The sequence below is a fragment of the Protopterus annectens genome, chromosome 10.part0 (assembly GCF_019279795.1).
Source record: "Protopterus annectens isolate FY-2018-M chromosome 10.part0, PAN1.0, whole genome shotgun sequence".
Taxonomy (NCBI): domain Eukaryota; kingdom Metazoa; phylum Chordata; order Ceratodontiformes; family Protopteridae; genus Protopterus; species Protopterus annectens.
In genome coordinates, this window is record NC_056744.1 from 386,669,933 (window position 1) to 386,689,029 (window position 19,097).

Here is a 19,097-nt window from a genome sequence, read left to right on the forward strand (position 1 = left end):
AAAAAGCACTGCACTTTCCTTATTCTTTCAAATTCCATTCTGAGCACTTTGCTTCATTTGTGACAGCATTTAAACAAATACTCAGACAAATCTAGAAATGCTTAAAACAGTGGCATATGCAGTTAAGATTTAAGTTCACATTCAGATGCTTTTTTTCATTTTATTTGCTATGGAAAAATAATGAAATAAGAGCTATAAGTCAAGTTTTACTACAGAGATGAAGAAAATCTCTACTTATTAAAAAGAAAAGCTTTGCAAAGAAATACCTGCAAAGTCACAATAACATGTTTTCAGTTCCAGTAATGTAATGTAATGTGATTCTATCTGCAGTTTTACCTGCTTTCAGTATAAATAAAAAGTAAAAGACTTTGCTGTAATTACATACAACCATTCGTGTATAAAATAGTGCAGGATAGTAATCACCTGCTGGGCTATTAACTGGTTCTCTTAGCAAGAAAATATCTTGACCATGTGTTTTTATTGAAAGCCACAGAGAAGAAGAAGAACCACGTTATTTGAAACTTCTTACTTAAACAGAAAAAAACTTGCTACATGTATAAGGCATGAAACTTAAGCAATACAAAACAGACTTGTATGAGATATTCCCTTCATTTCAAGTTCAGCAACTACAGGTAGTCAAAGGGGCAAATGGCTTTTAATATTTTTAAAGACATTTTTTCATTCTAGTTCAATTAGTTAATGATATCATAAACTATATAAACTTGTTATATTTTTTTCTAAATTTCTAAAGATAATCAGCCTGCAGTAAATGCGATTATTATATTTTGATATTTTACAATCTAATGTAATCTATGTTAACTACTATGCCAGAATGTCTTTGGTTTTTAAATATTTTTGAAGCAGCTTTGTGACATCTGTGGTATATTGACAGGCATTTTCATTCTTGAATCTAATCTTCATTTTCTGCAAGCAGCATAATTTCATCAGAATTTACAAACACATTCCTACATCTTGCATGCCAATAGCTCAGCTAAACTTGTTTGTTAAGGAATCTAAATAAAACTTTTAGAACATACTCTGTTGCTAAACACAGCTTTCATCCTGAGGCATGTGATCTGCATTTTCTGCTGACACTGTACTGTCAAGATTCAGGGAAAGCTTCTGTTCTGATTCGCTCTCAGGAGAATCATTTGCTTTGCTGTTTGTTTCTGTGTCCACTCCATTACACTTAATGGAAGGGCCTTCTTTCTCCATGTTGGTCTTTGGAGATTCAGAACGTGAAGGTTCTTCAGGACCTTTGTAGTATGTATTTGTTTCACCCTGACTGAGTGAAGGATCAGTTTTAAATTCGGTGGTAACTACTTCTTGACCACAGAGTGAAGTGGGGCATTCAGCCACTGTACTACCCATATACACCTGATCATTCAGCTGTTTGGTGACCTCCACATATCTGTCTTCAGCAGAGAATTTCTGCTCTTCATGCAGCTGTTCCTGGGGATCTGGTTCTTGGAAAGTCTCTGTGCTACTCTCCTTTTCAACCTGACTGTCTTCTGCAGTGAATACCTGTGTCGTCTGTGCTACTGTGAAGTCAGCATCCATTTTGCATGGTTCATCACTTATTTTTAGAGCAGACAGATGCTCTTTCACCTCTTTGGAGCCATCATCTGTTACATCTATTTCTTTCTCATGTACTGGCTGTACTAACAGAAAGTTATCCCCCTTTTCAGTACTTTCATTCATTATGTGTTTAGCATCTTCTGCAGCTAGAGATGGTGGAAACCCATGACTAAGTTCCTCTTCCTTGTGTATTGACAAAACTAATGGAATTTCTTGCCCTTCTTTTGAAACAGAATCTGTTCTACTTTGGTCTTCTTTTATGATGAGATCTGACATGAGATACTGCATGTCTTGTGAACTTTGATCTATTCCACTTCCATCCTGTAGCTGTTTTTCTGGGTCTACAGGCAATTCAACAGTCACTGTTAACAGATCAAGAATTTCCTTTACACCACCAGGGGTTGCTGGCTCAGTCGATCGTACTCTTTTCTGCTCTTCTCCTGTTTCCTTTTTGTCATCATTTCCATCACAAAGCATTTCAATTTCAGGTTTGTGTTTTTTCATACTGACTACTAGAAAAGACTCATCCTGGTCAATGAAGTCAGACAGAAGAGTTTCTTGCACTGCAGCTTTAACATGGGTGCCCTGTTCTATGTTTGGATTTTGAGGCAGTTCTGTTGTTGTTGTCCGACAAGGAGCTTGGTTAGAGAGGCTCTCCTGAGATGTAACATTATCATCACTGCTTTGCAACTTATTGGCTGGGGAATGCTTTGGAGATGGCAGTCCCCTGGCAGGACTGGCTGGTGTTGAGCCAGGAGGACTCTTTGAATCAGTCAGACTGATTTCGCTTGCACAAGGGAACTCAGCGCTGTCTTCATACAAATTGTGTTTCTTTAAGCTTGCAGCTTCTTTTACCACTAAAAGAAGACAAAAATAAATATATCACTAAATATTTATTACCAGGTGGTTTGCACTGAGGATTATGACTAAAACAATGACTTATCTGAGAAACAAAACTAGCCATTTTAAAAATGTAAATATTCAACATGACCTTTAAAAAGGTTAGGTAAAATGCTAAGAGCTGATTGGTAATTTTGATAGTTTCACTACAAATAACTAAATGTTTTCAGTCTTATGCTGAAAACAACAGAAAGCACCATCAAGGTGACAAATGAGATGCCGACATTTATTCAAATTCACTAGTGTTTCACGCTGCTTACCAGTGTTTGATCAGAAAGCAATTCAAACCTTTAAAGGAAAACATACAGAGCAGTTAAGGATTATTTCATACTTATTGACAGACAAGGTAGGTTGTTTATACTTGATAAAAAGCTACTAGAGTGGGCACTTCATTTAGATCTGGACACTTGTGGACCTCTAAAATACATTACTATATTGCTTCCTTTAAAAGAATTAAACTTAACACATATGCCATTTATTGTACCATACACTTTGCTAAGTCCTATAAAAGTAAAACTATTCTACAGCATTTTAATAATTTGTCATGGATGTTCAGTTAAACACACACTGAGATACACACTAGCTAGTTGTGCCCAAGGTGTGTCATCTGCATGGCAAATATGAAATGTAGTCATGCACACTTAAAGAGCATCAACATTTTCAGTGAATCTTAATATAATGACCTCTTAAGTGTTGCATAACTGAGGTGTGAAAAACATTTATGGCATAGCTCTTATCTACTTACCTCCAGAATCTGAGAAAAATCCATAAATAATCAAAACAAGAGTCCCCAAATCAGAGACTATGTTTTCTTTAAATGTTGGTAAATTACCCCTTACAGCTGAGAAAATAAGAGTGCAAATTAAAGTGTACTTTATGAAGCAAAAGGAAATCTGTAATTATAATTTAGCCATAAGCCACGACTGGCTGTGAGTAACACAGAATTTACCCAGGATTGGCATGGTTTGATCACAAGGGCAAAGCCCAAGTGATTAAACAAAGGCGACTATGGAAATTCCTGCATTATCCACCACAGAAGTAGGCAAAGGTTGATAGTTAAGTACTAGGCTAGCTGCCCTTGTGGGCCATTTTAAGCCTAGCTGATTTCCCTTTTTGTGCTCAGAATAGCTTATCTCATTTGGTTATAGAATGGCCTTACCCAGTATACAATGACATTATTTAAGGAAAATAAAGTTTTAAGTTTCATAAATAATGGCATTGTATAAAGGACTTTAGTGCACTTCTGTCAGTTTCTGGTAGCCTGTGGCATAAAAGATATGTACTGCTTGCATGATCTATGGCTACACAATACATTGCTGTCTTTACCATTTTTTTTTAAATGAGAATGCTGTGAGATTTTTTTGTCCCCTCAGACCTCATTGAAACTGGACTGGCCCCCAGTGCCCCACATCCCTGCCAGATCTACCAGCATCCTAACCCCCCAGACCTGCTCCGGTGTTTTGGGGGCCAGCTGTGGATCTTAAAGGTGTCCCAGATGCTTGGCCATATGTGCTTCCATCTGGTGTTTTTTTTTAAATTTTATATGCCCTAGTCACTTTTCCATTTCCTTGTCCCCCCTCCCCCCACCCGCCATGCTTGGTGGTTGAATACAAGGGCAATTTCCCTCTTTGGACTATGCTTTTTCTTTAGGGAGTGTCATCAGTGATCTTCCTCCCCTCATATTTCTCTGCTATTACACTGGACTCTCAAGCTACTAATCGACTCGAGTCAGCAGTTTCGTAGTTAGGGCTAGGGCTTTATCCCTCTATGCCACTGGAGTGGCCTGTGTTGTGGGATGTTTTGTAGAGAGTCGTGTAACTAGATTTTTGCAGAATGCAGAACTAGTTGCCTCATACTTTTGGTCTGTTCTTGATAAAAGTTGCAGTTATATGGCACATCATTGAGGAATCTTCTTCTTCTTTCGGCTGCTCCCATTAGGGGTCGCCACAGTAGATCAGCTGTTTCCATTTCTTCCTGTCCTCTGCATCTTGCTCTGCCATACCAACCACCTGCATGTCCTCTCTCACCACATCCATAAACCTTATCTTAGGCCTTCATCTTTTCCTGTTACCTGGCAGCTTCATCCTTAGCAACGTTTTCCCAATATACTCTGCATCCCTCCTCAGCACATGTCCAAACTAACGTAATCTTGCCTCTCTGGATTTGTTTCCAAACCTTCCAACCTGGGCTGAACCTCTAATATACTTATTCCTAATCCTGTCCATCCTTGTCATACCCAGTGCAAATCTTAACATCTTCAGCTCTGCCACATCAAGCTCTGACTCCTGCCTTTTTGTCAATGCCACTGTCTCCAACCCATATAACATAGCTGGTCTCACTACCCTTTTGTAGACCTTCCCTTTCACTCTTACTGGTACTCGTCTGTCACAAATCACTCCTGACACTCTTCTCCACCCACTCCATCCTGCCTGTACTCTCTTCTTCACCTCTCTTCCACACTCACCATTACTCTGAACTGTTGATCCCAAGTACTTAAACTCATTCACCTTTGCCACCTCTACTCCCTGCATCCTCACCATTCCTCTGTCCTCCCTCTCATTCACACACATATATTCTGTCTTAGTCCTGCTGACTTTCATTCCTCTTCTCTCTAGAGCATATCTCCACCTCTCCAGGGTCTCCTCCACCTGTTCCCTACTCTCGCTACAGATCACAGTGTCATCTGCAAACATCATAGTCCATGGGGACTACTGTCTGATCTCATTTGTCAACCTGTCCATCACCATTGTAAATAAGAAAGGGCTCAGAGCTGATCCTTGATGTAATCCCACCTCCACCTTAAACGCATCCGTCACTCCCACTGCTGACCTCACCACTGTCACACTACCCTCGTACATATCCTGTACCACTCTTACATACTTCTCTGACACTCTCGACTTCCTCATACAATACAACTCCTCTCTAGGCACCCTGTCATATGCTTTCTCTAAATCCACAAAGACACACATTGAGGAATGAAGTCACTAAATAATGAAAGATGTGTTTTGTAAGAGGTATGCCATGGAACTTCTAATAGGCATGAGTATAGAAATCATAATTTTTGTTTGTTTAATATATTCTGCAGTTTACTAATTAGGGAAACTGTTATTGTTTTTCATTTAAATTCTCTGTGTGCCATGACGAAAATGGAATTTCTTCCTGTGAGGGAATGTTGGATTTACAATGAGTGATGACTGGTTTGTCCAATCAGCCTGTACATTTTTCATAGGTTCATAGGTGTGTACTAGGCTAATGGCTCTGGGACCTTTACAAGCCTAGCCATAGTATTAGCCTGGCATAGTTCCACCTGACCTTAGTTCCCAGTGCCTCTGTCGAGTAGAGCCACTAGTGTTATCCCTGGGGTGAATTTTCTGTTTCCCATCCACTCATCAAGATTTCTCTGGAAGAATGTCAGCAAGGTGCTATGCTTGACATGTATGTAAGTCTGTTCCATAGCATGGGCAGTCTCTGGGTTATGAACCTGTCCCTCCAGCATGTTCTGTTAATTGTGGTAATGAGGTTGAGGTCGCTGGAGCATGTGGTGTGGAGGTATTGGGATTTCATTAGATGTAGGATTTCTAGCAGAGATGGGTCAGACATGGCTTTGTAAGTCAAGCAGGGATCGCCTCTAAGTAGGCGATATGAGACAGAGAATAGTTGGAGTTTTTTGAGCCTGTCCATATAGGACAAGTCTTTAAGGCCTAGGATCCTCTTTGTGAGGTACTTTTGTGGCCTCTCCAGTTGTTGCAGGTGTCTAGTGAGGTACATGCCAAATGGGGCATTGTACTCGATGACTGGCCTAATGAGGGAAGAGTAGAGGGAGACAATGACCTCTTTCTTCCTGGATGCAAAACCCTTAGTAATGAGATGTGCCACATAGAAGGACTTCCTGACCACAGTGGCAATGTGGTGATCAACCTATGTTCCCAGATCTCTTATAATGTCTTCTCTGTTCAGTGGACTACCATCAATGTGGTAATTCATGGGAACCAGGTTTTTCCCAAAGGGGATGACGACACATCTTTTGGCATTGAGCTTAAGGCCATGGTTCTGACACCAGTCATTGGTCACAGTGAGGCCATTCGGTAGGATGTCAGCATCATTAGGGGAGTTAATAATAGCTCCCAACTTGCAATCGTCTGCAAACATTGTCAGCCAGAATTCCTTCGTGTTGACCTGGACTTCAGAGAAGTAGATACCAAACAGGAGAGGACCCAGGACCAAACCCTGTGGGACTCCACTCGTGACTAATCGGCAGTCTGACTTGGAGTGAGCTACTTTCACACTGTGGGTTCTATCTGTGAGCCAGTTTGCAACCCAACTAGTGATATAGGGGTTGATGCCAAGCTTAGTGAGTTTTTCTATGATTCCTGAGTAGGAAATGGTATCAAAAGCCTTGGCCAGATCAAGGTAGGCTGTATGAATCACCTTGCCTTCATCCACAGCTCTGGTGACTGACTCAAGGAAGTCGACCAAGTTGAGCAGGCATGATCTACCCATCGCAAAACCAAACTGTGTGGCATCCAGAGTTTGGAGATTCCCTATATTCTTGTTTATTAGGTCCATGATGATGTGTTCCATAGCTTTGCACATCGGACTCGTCAGGCTAATGGGACGATAGCTCCCAGGGTCTGTAGTTGCTACTCCTTTGTGGAGAGGGATAACTGTAGCAGTGCGCCATTCAGCAGGGACAGAGCCTGAGATGAGGCTGTGACTGAACAGAGCACACAAGTGAGGTGCCAGTTCACTCTGTAGTTCATGTAGAATACAACCAGGGATATTGTCAGGTCCCATAGAAGTTGTATTCTTGGTCTTGGACAGTGCTGTTTTAACCTGTGCAGCAGTAATACTGGGTGCCTGGAAATCTACTGGTATTGTGATAGGTCCTTTGACGGGGAGAGGGGGGTAAAGTTGGCACTGAATCTGTCGGCCAGTATACTGGCAATATCTGTTGGCTCGGTATAGGAGGTACCATTGTGCAGTAGCTCAGAGCAAATCTGGGTATTGTCGTGGAGATTATTTACATAACTATAGAAGGCCTTGTGGTTGTCTTTACTATCTGCTGCAATTCTGTTTTCATACCTAGCTTTAGAGGACTTGATGAGGGAGCTCAACTTTTTGTTGAGGCAGATAAGGGAGTTTTTCCAGTCTTGGGACTTCACCTTATTCCGCATCAGTTTCCTCCTTCTGTTGTAGAGTTTGTTTATGGCAGGGGACCACCAGATTGGCTTCCTTTTTTGGAGGAGTATGTCTTGTTTCTGTTGGGTATGGTGAGATCCATGCATTTGTGTACGTGTTCGTACAGTGCATTGGTGTATGATTCTGCAGTCACGCAACTATTCTCCATTTGCATGGGTGCTGTGAATTTAGCCACCTCTGTTTTTAGGATCCCAAAGTTAGCTTTGGAGAAGTTTTTCATGATGGTTACCTTTGCAGGGGGGGTGGGAGGGATGTGGATTTACAAAGTGATTATTTTGTGGTTGGATCTAACCAGGGAGAAGCTGACTACTGGTGCAGAGCAATGGTTGCCCATGTTAGTAATGACCTTGTCAAGGATGTTGCTACCTCTAGTGGGGGTAAGAATGAGCTGGTCCAGGGCATTGGAATTAATGAACTCCAGGAAACTTTGGGCAAGTGTATTGGTGTTAGATATTATGAATATAAGGCTGAAATTAATTTTGTTGTAAATATGCTGAAAGAAAAAGCTTGCTTAAATGCAGAAACAGAGTTTAGTAATATGTAATCAGCAACCATACTAAATTACCATGGCTTGGAAAATAAGGAACCTGCTGAATGGGCATTTTTCCCTTACAGACTTAAAAACAGGATGTATGCAAGAGCAAAAATGCAAAATCTGCTTTTAAAGAATGGACAATGACACTGTGGCAATGTGTTTCCTCAAAAACATGTTTTTCTGCATGGACAACAGGACACTGTTATCAGCATTGGCAAAAGAACAGATGTTCTTATACAAAGATCCAAACAGAATACAGGATGTTCACACTGTCAGAAAAGCTGGTCTCTTGCAAGACATTGTTAAACAAGGAAGCTTAGTATTGTTTCTACAGGATGAGCAATTCTCCAAAATAGAATGCCAAGAGGACTAAAACTGTATATAAAGAGCTGTATGAATCCAGTTATGTTAGAGGTATGGTAAGGACTCATTTGTCCTGAGGTAAATGTTATATCTCTCACATCATCTGTACTATATGAGAAGTAAAGTTGGAACAGTACTTTTAAGCTGCAACGTTGGTCCGTTTGGTTTATTATAAAAAGTTATTTGTTACTGATCTCTAAAGTTGATGCTGCAAAGTATATTCTCTCATCAGTGTATATTCTGCAAGTTTCTGTATGCAGCAGACTGTGAATGCAAATATAACCAGACTTTGAATTTTAGCAGAATCCAGCCAGCAAGACTGAGTGTCTTAAGAAGACTTCAAATCCCACAGCAAGCAGCAGTAAGCATCCATATAATTTTTCAATGGCAAGCTAGCCTGCATTTGAACCTACAATCTGCAATTCAAACACAGGGGGAATGATGGTAAGCCCTGCAGAGGATCACTTCAGTCAAATTGCAGTAACTAACATTTGTACGTATGTGTAAATCCTAAACAGAAGTATTCCAGTTTATGCAGCTTGCAGTAGTAAAGTTTTTTAGACGTCTAAAATCCGGAGTGAGACTAGTTCAAGAAATTCACAGTGCCATAAATTCTCCAAGAAAAGATGAATGTCCACTTGTACAGCAGTCCGCTGCCTGTTGTGCTTCACCAGCTTCTCAAGTGACTCTGAAAAATTTCTAGCCATCAGCAACAACAGCCTGATCACCTGTTTTCTTGCTAACTGGTAAGACTTTTTTTCTGTGTCACATATTTAGTGTGGATGATGTTAAACAGTTTGTATATTCTTACATAGTTTGTATATTCTTAGACAGTTTGTATATTAGACAGTATGGATAGTATTTATAATTCATGCAGGAGTAAACCAAACTTTAGTAAATTGCAATGTTGGTATACACAGCATATTAGTAAATGTAAAACCTTATTAGGGCAAGTTGATAGTAAGGCATTATGCAAATGTATTACAATATTTGACTGGTATCTCAAAGAAAACAATGTGAAATATGACAAATGTTTATTGTGTGCTTCAACAAAAACTGCATTTCGTGTATTATGCCATAAAAAAGTATTGCATGGTATTGCTAAAAAAATAGACTGTGAAGACAGATCTGTTCATGATAAAAAATTAACTAAGGGTAAAGTGTTTCCATTACATTCAGATGTTGAACAGTTATGTCCTGTCACCACATGTGAGTCAAATCAGTTACTGATAGAATCCCTAGCACATTTTGTTACAAAGGAATGTAGTAAACTTCTAAAAGACAGACACAATGAGTTCAGGAAGCTTAGACAAGTTACACATACATCTTTTCAAAAGTGCATAGGAGTTTCAAATTCAGCAGAACAGCTTACTAAAGAATGTCAGAAAAACCATGCAACATTACAGGAAATTCAACAGCAGTTGCAGGATAAAGGAAATAAATTAGCTGAACTGACAAAGAAGGGAACTTCCTGCATACACAGCTAATCTGTGCAAAAGAAATATATTTTATAATATGTTTATGTTTTGAAAATGGTTAAACATACATGGTACAATGGTAAAGACAATGTTTTACTTTCATTCAGTTAAAGCAAGACATTTATTAGTAGTGCAGTAAAATAGACCATATTAACTGCTATTCTCATAGCATAGTCAAAAGGTACACAACAGTTTTAGCGTATAAAAATTAAATAAAAATAGTTACACAAAACAGTTCTAGTGTATAAAATTGAATAAAAATAGATAATAAGAGTAAAAAGGTAAAGTCACAAGACTGACATGCTTGTATAAAGATATACATATACAAGACAGACATGCATGTGTGTTCTTTTCATCTAGAGTACATTTGTTTACAATGCACAAAAGCAAAAGGCAGACAACAGCAAATATAAATAAACATATGTTATAATTGTATAGTAACACCAAACAGTTAAAGTTCTGAATTTTAAAAATAAATAAAATCACAGATGGCATTAGTCAAACAGTTTTTGTAAAATTAATGGCAGGACAGTTAAATAGTTAAATAAATAAGTAAAAAATACTGAAATCCATGTGAGCTAATTATAAAGTAGTGTCTATTTATGTAGTATAAATGCATAGTTATGCAGATCACAATCAGATTAAAGGAAAAATGTCAAAAGAATTAACTATAGTTTATAGAGTATAAAATGTGAGCTTAGGCCTTCCTAGACTGAATGAATAGTTACAGAAAATGTTGGAAAGATAAGATAAACAACAAGACTGATTGCCAGACAAGTAGCTTGAGTTTTTTTAAAGCATCATTGTTATTAAAACATAATTGTTAAAATGTTTACAGGCAACACTATTTAGTAATTGTAATAAAATGCAATGTAATAAATAAAGTTAACAATGTTCATATGTCTGTTATGTACCTGGAGCTTTTCTCCCCGGGCCTCCGCTGAAAATGGACATGTATCCAGTCGGACTCTCCCGGTTAACAAATGTAAAATAAATAAATAAATAAATAAATAAATGTCACAATTGTGCATAGATGTCACTGATAATCTGTTTGCAAGTAAATGTTAAAAGAAAAAAAAACTCAGTTGCATCAAGTACAGCCAGCAAGTGGGCTATAGTATACATACAGTTCAAAACAATTGTGCAGGAGGGTGTAAATGCCTACTAGTGGTAATAAACAGCAAAAGCTTTATAAAAAATTATCAAATCAGACAAAGGTCTATAGTTTAGTAACCTAATAAAATAAATGTATTACCAAAGTGTTTGGCTGGCATACATTCTATTCTCACAGCATAAAGCAGGTAAATAGTGCTGCAGTACTACAGGGGGAGGGGCACTTTCTCAGTTTTACACTGACTGTATAAGCAGTACTGCACAAGGGTCTGAAATAAAGCTACAGAAAAAATAAACAACAAGGGTCTGAAATAAAGCTACAGAAAAAATAAACAATAAGGGTCTAAAATAAAGCTACAGGAAGAAATATCTCATTCCTTCTTGACAATACTCTTTTAGGGGGAAGAAAAAACAGGTATTAGTGTATTAGACATACTGGTAAACCAGATTATTATTGTATTGTTTAGTATTAAATTGTATTTACAACCTGTTAAACTGTAAAGCTATACAAGAGATGGTTTAAAATTGCTTTATTATAGCTATACAAAAGAGAGTAAAGACATGTAAAAAACTGAACAAGATTGGTCACTATTTTAACATGTTTTTGGCAAAACAATGTTGGTATAAAAAAGCATGAATATTTTTAATTGCTGAGTATGTAGTTTAAAATAACAGGACATATCAGTATCAGTTCCACTAGATATTTCTAAAGAGACAAACATTTTCCAAGATTTTGCTTAATATTAATGTTATTAAATCTGTAAGATTAGACTAAATGTACTTTACAGTCTTTGTATGTACAAATGTAGAAAATTTCAGTACAAATGATAGTGTTTGTATGTACAAATGCAGAAGAATTCAGTACAAATGAAATTAATGTCTAGTAATGAATATGTGTGAAAAAAACATATTTAAAGAAAACAATGGGTCCAGGGTACCTACTAGATTGAAATGCATGAATAGCAAACAGTCTGTGTAAATACATACTGATCAGGATACATTGTAATAAGTTCAAAACTAATTTGTCAAGTTGTAATATCACTAGTTTTAACCCAGTAAAATAATTGCTTTCAAATATTTATTATCTAAGCCCAGTTCAGTACTTTACCAAGATGTTAATGGGCAGTTCAAAGACATGATCACAATGTTATGGTTAAAATGACATTAAAACTGTATATTTTCAGCAGTGTATAAATGCTTGCAGTACCACATAGTTATTGTCTCTTATAGTTAATTCAACAGTTGCAAAGAGTTAATGGAACAGTTCTGAGTCATAAATTAAATTCTGTGATTGCAAAAGAATAAATTGATCAAGTTAAAAAAAATAACATTAAAGCAGACACAGCTCATAATTGATAAAATATTTTCACAGAATAGTCTGCAAAAGAAAAAAGTTTTAAATACATTCAGTTTTGTAGTAATACTTAATATCATTGTATTAACTATGTAAAATTGCATTTTGACTTGTAGCAAAAGAAGACTATAGGTTTGTTTCTTAATGTGTTTTCTATATAAAATGTTTTGAGTATGTTTAAAAACAGAGGGAATTGTTAGATATTATGAATATAAGGCTGAAATTAATTCTGTTGTAAATATGCTGAAAGAAAAAGCTTGCTTAAATGCAGAAACAGAGTTTAGTAATATGTAATCAGCAAACATACTAAATTACCATGGCTTGGAAAATAAGGAACCTGCTGAATGGACATTTTTCCCTTACAGACTTAAAAACAGGATGTATGCAAGAGCAAAACTGCAAAATCTGCTTTTAAAGAATGGACAATGACACTGTGGCAATGTGTTTCCTCAAAAACATGTTTTTCTGCATGGACAACAGGACACTGTTATCAGCATTGGCAAAAGAACAGATGTTCTTATACAAAGATCCAAATAGAATACAGGATGTTCACACTGTCAGAAAAGCTGGTCTCTTACAAGACATTGTTAAACAAGGAAGCTTAGTATTGTTTCTACAGGATGAGCAATTCTCCAAAATAGAATGCCAAGAGGACTAAAACTGTATATAAAGAGCTGTATGAATCCAGTTATGTTAGAGGTATGGTAGGGACTCATTTGTCCTGAGGTAAATGTTATACCTCTCACATCATCTGTACTATATGAGAAGTAAAGTTGGAACAGTACTTTTAAGCTGCAACATTGGTCCGTTTGGTTTATTATAAAAAGTTATTTGTTACTGCTCTCTAAAGTTGATGCTGCAAAGTATATTCTCTCATCAGTGTATATTCTGCAAGTTTCTGTATGCATCAGACTGTGAATGCAAATATAACCAGACTTTGAATTTTAGCAGAATCCAGCCAGCAAGACTGAGTGTCTTAAGAAGACTTCAAATCCCACAGCAAGCAGCAGTAAGCATCCATATAATTTTTCATATTGGTACATGAGTAGTTTACCCAGTTAATGGAGGGGTAGTTGAAGTTGCCTAGCAAGAGAGTGTTAGGTTGGACCCTAACATTCTCCAGGGTGCTTAGGAATGTGGAGTGTGAGTCTTGGGACATGGTTGGGGACGTACAGCAGGCTATGACCTGAATTGCTGTCTTACCCAATGTTAGCTGCACCTGAAGTATCTCTGATGCATTATGTTGGGTTACCAGTCTGGAGGTGTGCGCATCCTTTATGAATATGTAAACACCACCATCTTTGGAGCTTCAGTCTACGTTCTGGGGCTGAAAGGTGTGGAATGAGTTACAGCCTGGTAGTGCAGGGGTGCTTTCTGCTGCCTTGAAACCAGGTCTCTGTTACAGCACAAATGTCGATGTTCTCCATTTTAGGGAGTGCCTCGAGTGAGTGCATTTTGAGATTTAGACTTAGCGTTGAGCAATATGACCATCAGATTGCATTTGTTTGTAGCTATTACAGTGGTAATTTGGTCTTTGGAACACCGCCTAAAAAATGAATGTTAATATGCTTTTACTGTACAATACTGCTATTTATAATGTTGATACAATTCTTTTTCTCAAATATCAACACTTTTAGGAAGGACAGAGCATAGTTTAGAGCCAGAAATCAGACATCTCTGAAAATTAGGGACATTTGAGATGTATACTGGGATTTTGTGCTGTGGTTTATAGTGCTGAGCAGTGTGGGGATGACATCGTCAGGCAATTTTTAATTTTTTTTTTAAAATCATTATCACATATCATTTTGGATGACAAGTCCATTTTAGTCACCTGCTAAGTAGTGAGAGCTGGGACAAAATATTTTTTTACATAAAAAACACTACCATGTGAAAAACAAAAACCTAAAACTTTGTGGATTCTTGTCCCAGTTTTTCATAGTACTCAGCACTGCAGTTATCCATATTTAGTGTAGTTTGGGTGACTCATTAGGATGTTGTACATTTTTGATGGTGCCATCTTTTAGATGTGACCTTTAGCAATCTGATTTGCCCCAGTCCTAAAAAGATGTTAAAAGTACCTTTTATGAGAGAGAACATTACACATAACAGTGCAGAAAAATAGACATCTTTAGTTTGTCATTTATATCAATGTGTAATTATGTACTAATCTGGATGATCTGCAAGCACTCTGGGCAGTGTTTTGTGCAGCTATGGGATTGCCCTTATAGGTGATTGCATTAAGACACACTGAGGGGAAAGGATTAAACTGTGTTTTCTCTGTGGTGTCTTCAAAGTTGGCCTAGCATTCAACAAAGACATGTCCAGTCAAGCCCACAGCATACCCAAAGCAGTACAAAGTAAAATGATGGCTCTTAATCTGTACAAGTGTTTATTTTTCTTAGCTGAGAAAGAAATACATTTGTATCAACAATGTAGTCATGTTCATGTTCAAATATTACCAAAGAAACTAAGTTATTTATACTATAACTTAAAACCTCATGCTTCTTAAATATCTGTATCTATCATGCTTTTTAGATATCTATATATATTCTTGGATATACAAATAAATTCCTTTCCTTTTTGAAACTGAAACTTAGTGAAAACTATATACCAGAATCAGACAATTCCGGCTGTTATGTCTAGTAACCTTACCTTATTTTAACGTGTCTGAAAGCTCCTCATTATTCTTTTGCTGCACTACTCATAAACACCTGCTTGTATCTAATTTGGAGTCTCCATTTTCAGGCTCTATGCATCAGGCACATGCCTTGCAGCTGGGAGCGTGCAAGTATGATAACTACACTTCATAGGAATACAAGCCTATTAGACTAGAGGTCATGTGTGCCTGCTAATAACCACCCTCAGGCTCAATCAACCTTTTAAAGGAGGGCAAGGCCTGCTTATTTCCAAGTGCATTTTGGGGTACCCATCCAACTATCTAAGTATGTCTGAAAGCAAACTGCCAGTCACACTGGTTGACATGTAAAATGAGTCAATTTCAGACCAGGGGAGACACTGGGTGATGAGTTTATATCTCCATTTAGTTTTATTTATTCACTGATGTAAATTCTAGAATATGCTGTACCTTTTGACACATTGAGAAAAAGAAGGGTTTGAATAATGGGATCCCTGACGGCATGGAAAGCAGGACATAGGTCTTCCTTCAACAGTCAGTATGACACTGATTACAGGGACAGTTACTCTAGACTTTCCTAATAACTGAGATTTTTAAGGTCCGAGATTCTTTTTGTTAGGAATCTCTGCGGTCTTTTCAGTTTTTCAATGTGATTAAACAGATGTCAAAAAATACACTGTATTCTATAATAGGTCTAATCAGTACAGAGTACAGGGGAACAACAACTTCCTTGATTTTGGAAGAAATGTTCTTGGTGAATAACTGTGATCTGTAGAAGGCTCTCCTGACTAGAATTGCTAAATTATGACTGAGGGAGAGGCAGACATCTACCCAAGTGCTCAGGTCTCCAATAAAAGATTCATTGGAGAGTGGGGAGTCATTGCTGCAGTAAGTGGCAGTAATTTGTTGCTTACCAAAGGAGATAATACTGTATTTGTTAGCATTGAGCTTGAGCCCTTTCAACCTGAAATCATTGGTGAACTTAGCCAGCCAAACATCTTTGATAATGTTGAGAACAAAGGAACAAATGCTAAAAAAGAGGGGGCCCATTGTGGACCTCCTGTGGAATGCCACTGGTCCCTTTTCCTTAACTAGAAGGCATCACTACCTCTGACAACATGCATTCTGTCCTTGACCCAGTTTGCAATCTATCAATCTATCTTGCCATATACAGGTCAATGTTTAAGGCCATTAGCCTGTTTACAACCCCATTGTGTGGTATGATATCAAATCCTTTTGCTAGATCCAGGTAGACAGTGTGATCACTGTGACTACTGTTCACATTCTGTGTGACCTTGTTAAAGAACTTCACAAGACTGAGGAGGCATAACCTGCCCTTAATAAATCTGAATTGTTGCAGGTCCAGCATGATTAATGTCCTAATTTATGAGGTCAGTAAATGTGTTTTATGGCTTGGCAGTCAAGACTAGTAAGATTGAGAGGTCTAAAGTTGCTTGGGTCAGTGGTGCAGCCACCACAGCCCATGGAAAGGCTTAGTCTGAACAACTTAAGGAAGTGATCATCACAGACCTGCTTGACACTGCCTATAATACAACCCAGAATGGCTAACAAGACCCACATAAGTACATTTGGTGTTGTAGAGCACTTTAAGGAAATTGGTGGGGGAAAGGTCCCTTACAAAGTCATTCTGACTTATTTGACTGCTCTTTGTTCTGGGGAGGGGTTCCTGAAACTTCCTGCCATTGTTTTTACGTCTGCTTTTTAGCATTTTACTGAGAGTGTTTGTTTTGCTTCTTGTCAAAACTGGACAAGAGAGCAGAAAACCCCTTCGAAAATTTAGAGAAGGCAGGTAAAAAAACTGAGAGATTCCCTATATCCACTTACCCCTCTCACCACATTTTTGACAACCTCTGCAGCAAAGGATCTAAAACTAAATAACTATCCAAAGGAGAATTTAACATCTCATTTTTTTACATCCTGTGGGAGGTTCTGATAACTCACTGTGTCAGCAGCCCTGACTGTAGTATCTACAGAGTCATAAAAGCACTTTTAGTAGTGACCTGAGAAAAAGAAGAACTTAAACCACCCAAAGCAGAATTTTCCTCAAAGGAAGGAACTGCAGATAAAACTTACATCATATTTTCACAATTAGTCTGAATAAACTTTTAACATATGAAACTGAAAATCCCAAATTCTGAAAATTAAAGTTGCTGAAGCTTTCATCTTTTTCCCAAACTTATCGTTGTACCAACCTTGTCAGACGAAGGCAGAGTTGCCAGATTTCAAGCCCCCCAGGTAGGGACAAAAAAAAAAACAGAAGGTCTCACGGCAAGTGAAGACCAAATTAAAAAAAAAAAAATTTCACAGCAAGTGAAGACCAAAAAAAAAAAAAAAAAGTCTTTGTTCCACATTAAAGAACAGTAGCTCAGTAGCTCTGCACTCGTCTTTAATGCATTGCAGTTCCGCATTCAACACAAGTAGCTCTGTATTTAGCGATTTTTGATTGGCCCGTATACCGGCATATGGGCCAATCAAAAATCACTAAACACGGAGCTTCTCGTGTTTAATGCGGAACACAAGAAGCTCCATGTTTAGCAATTTTTGATTGGCCCGTATGCCAGGTATACGGGACAATCAAAAAAAACAAAAAAAACAAACAAAGCGGAGGCTGGCCGGGATTTAAACCAGCAGGGCGGGACTCGGGATCAGGCTGCTGATCTCGTGACAGTCCCGCCCAAATAGGGACGTCTGGCAACCCTGGACGAAGGATTAGAGTTAACAACATGCTTGGCAGCAGGTGGATTAACTAAAGCTACAGCTGCTGGGTCAGGTCTGGGATGAGTGTAAAGACAGTTGAAAGACTGAGAAACTTTGCACATTCAATATATCTTAGGTGCAGCAGGCTGGCTATCAGGGAAACCACGGGCTGAAACAAACACATCCTGCAATGCCGACAGCGCTGAGGTGGGGTGGGGGGCGGAGGTAGGAGGGAGTTCTGGGAATTCCAGCTGTAGCAATCCATAGTATTTTCTGAGGGACTGAGAAACCTCAGTCTTCTACTGAAAACACTAGCACATTCTGAGAAAGAGAATCCTTGACAGAGAGATTCAGATAACATGCTTTTTCTTGAACCAGAAACCAGCTGATAAGACGGGTCAATAGCCTGTACAAGACCATGAGAAAGACTTAATAAACTACTCATGTCCATTGAAACTGGATCAGAAGATACATACTTTGTTTTCTGTTGCCGTTTGACAGGAAAGTTTGGACAAACTGGGTTATTAATGGCAGGAACAGCTTTCCCAGGGAAAAAGAAGTTATGTACCTACCATAACGTTCCATGTTAGTTGTCTTCATTTCGCCTTCTTTCTTGCTGGTTGGGATCGGAGCCTATCCTCGGTTCCGACTTGGCCATCCTCAATAGCTCGAGAGCTGTTTACTGGCTCAAGGCTACCCCTTATCCCATGATGCCTAGCGACAGCTACCCAGATCTCGTTTGAAATAGCTAACCCCAGACATAGCCAGAGAATAAACCTGTCCAAACAAATAGGTTGAGTATACCTGCCATACTCTCTAAGTCAGTAGAGGAAACAAACCAGAGAACATCCAGCCAATGAAACAAGAACTCCTCTCGGTCCAATAGGACAGGGGGACGGAGGGTGGGACGCAAGAAAGAAGGTGAGATGAAGACAACTAACATGGAACGTTATGGTAGGTACATAACTTCTTTATGTTAAATTGTCTATCTCACCTTCATTCTTGCTGGTTGGGCAGTGTCCCTAGCACCTACAATCCTGGGCAGCTCATTGGAACAGACTCTTCAGAACAGTGGAACCAAAGTCAGCTCTGCTCCTGGAGACCATATCTAGCTTGTAATGAGAAATAAAAGTATGAGGATTTGCCCACATAGCAGCTGCACAGATAGAATCCATGGGCAACCTAGACTGGAAGGTTACAGAGGTGGCCAAGGCCCTAGTAGAA

At 38.5% G+C, this 19,097-nt stretch overlaps 1 protein-coding gene across 1 annotated transcript in view; it reads right to left on the minus strand.

Annotated features, from left to right (window-relative positions):
• Positions 1 to 459: 459 nt before the first annotated feature.
• Positions 460 to 19,097, minus strand: part of NIBAN1 (niban apoptosis regulator 1) — a 2,689,070-nt gene continuing 2,670,432 nt past the window's right edge. Inside the window, exon 14 of the mRNA XM_044085307.1 lies at positions 460 to 2,435. Coding sequence (XP_043941242.1) covers positions 1,045 to 2,435 — 1,391 coding nt within the window. The 3' untranslated portion in view covers positions 460 to 1,044. The remainder of the gene's footprint in view (positions 2,436 to 19,097) is intronic.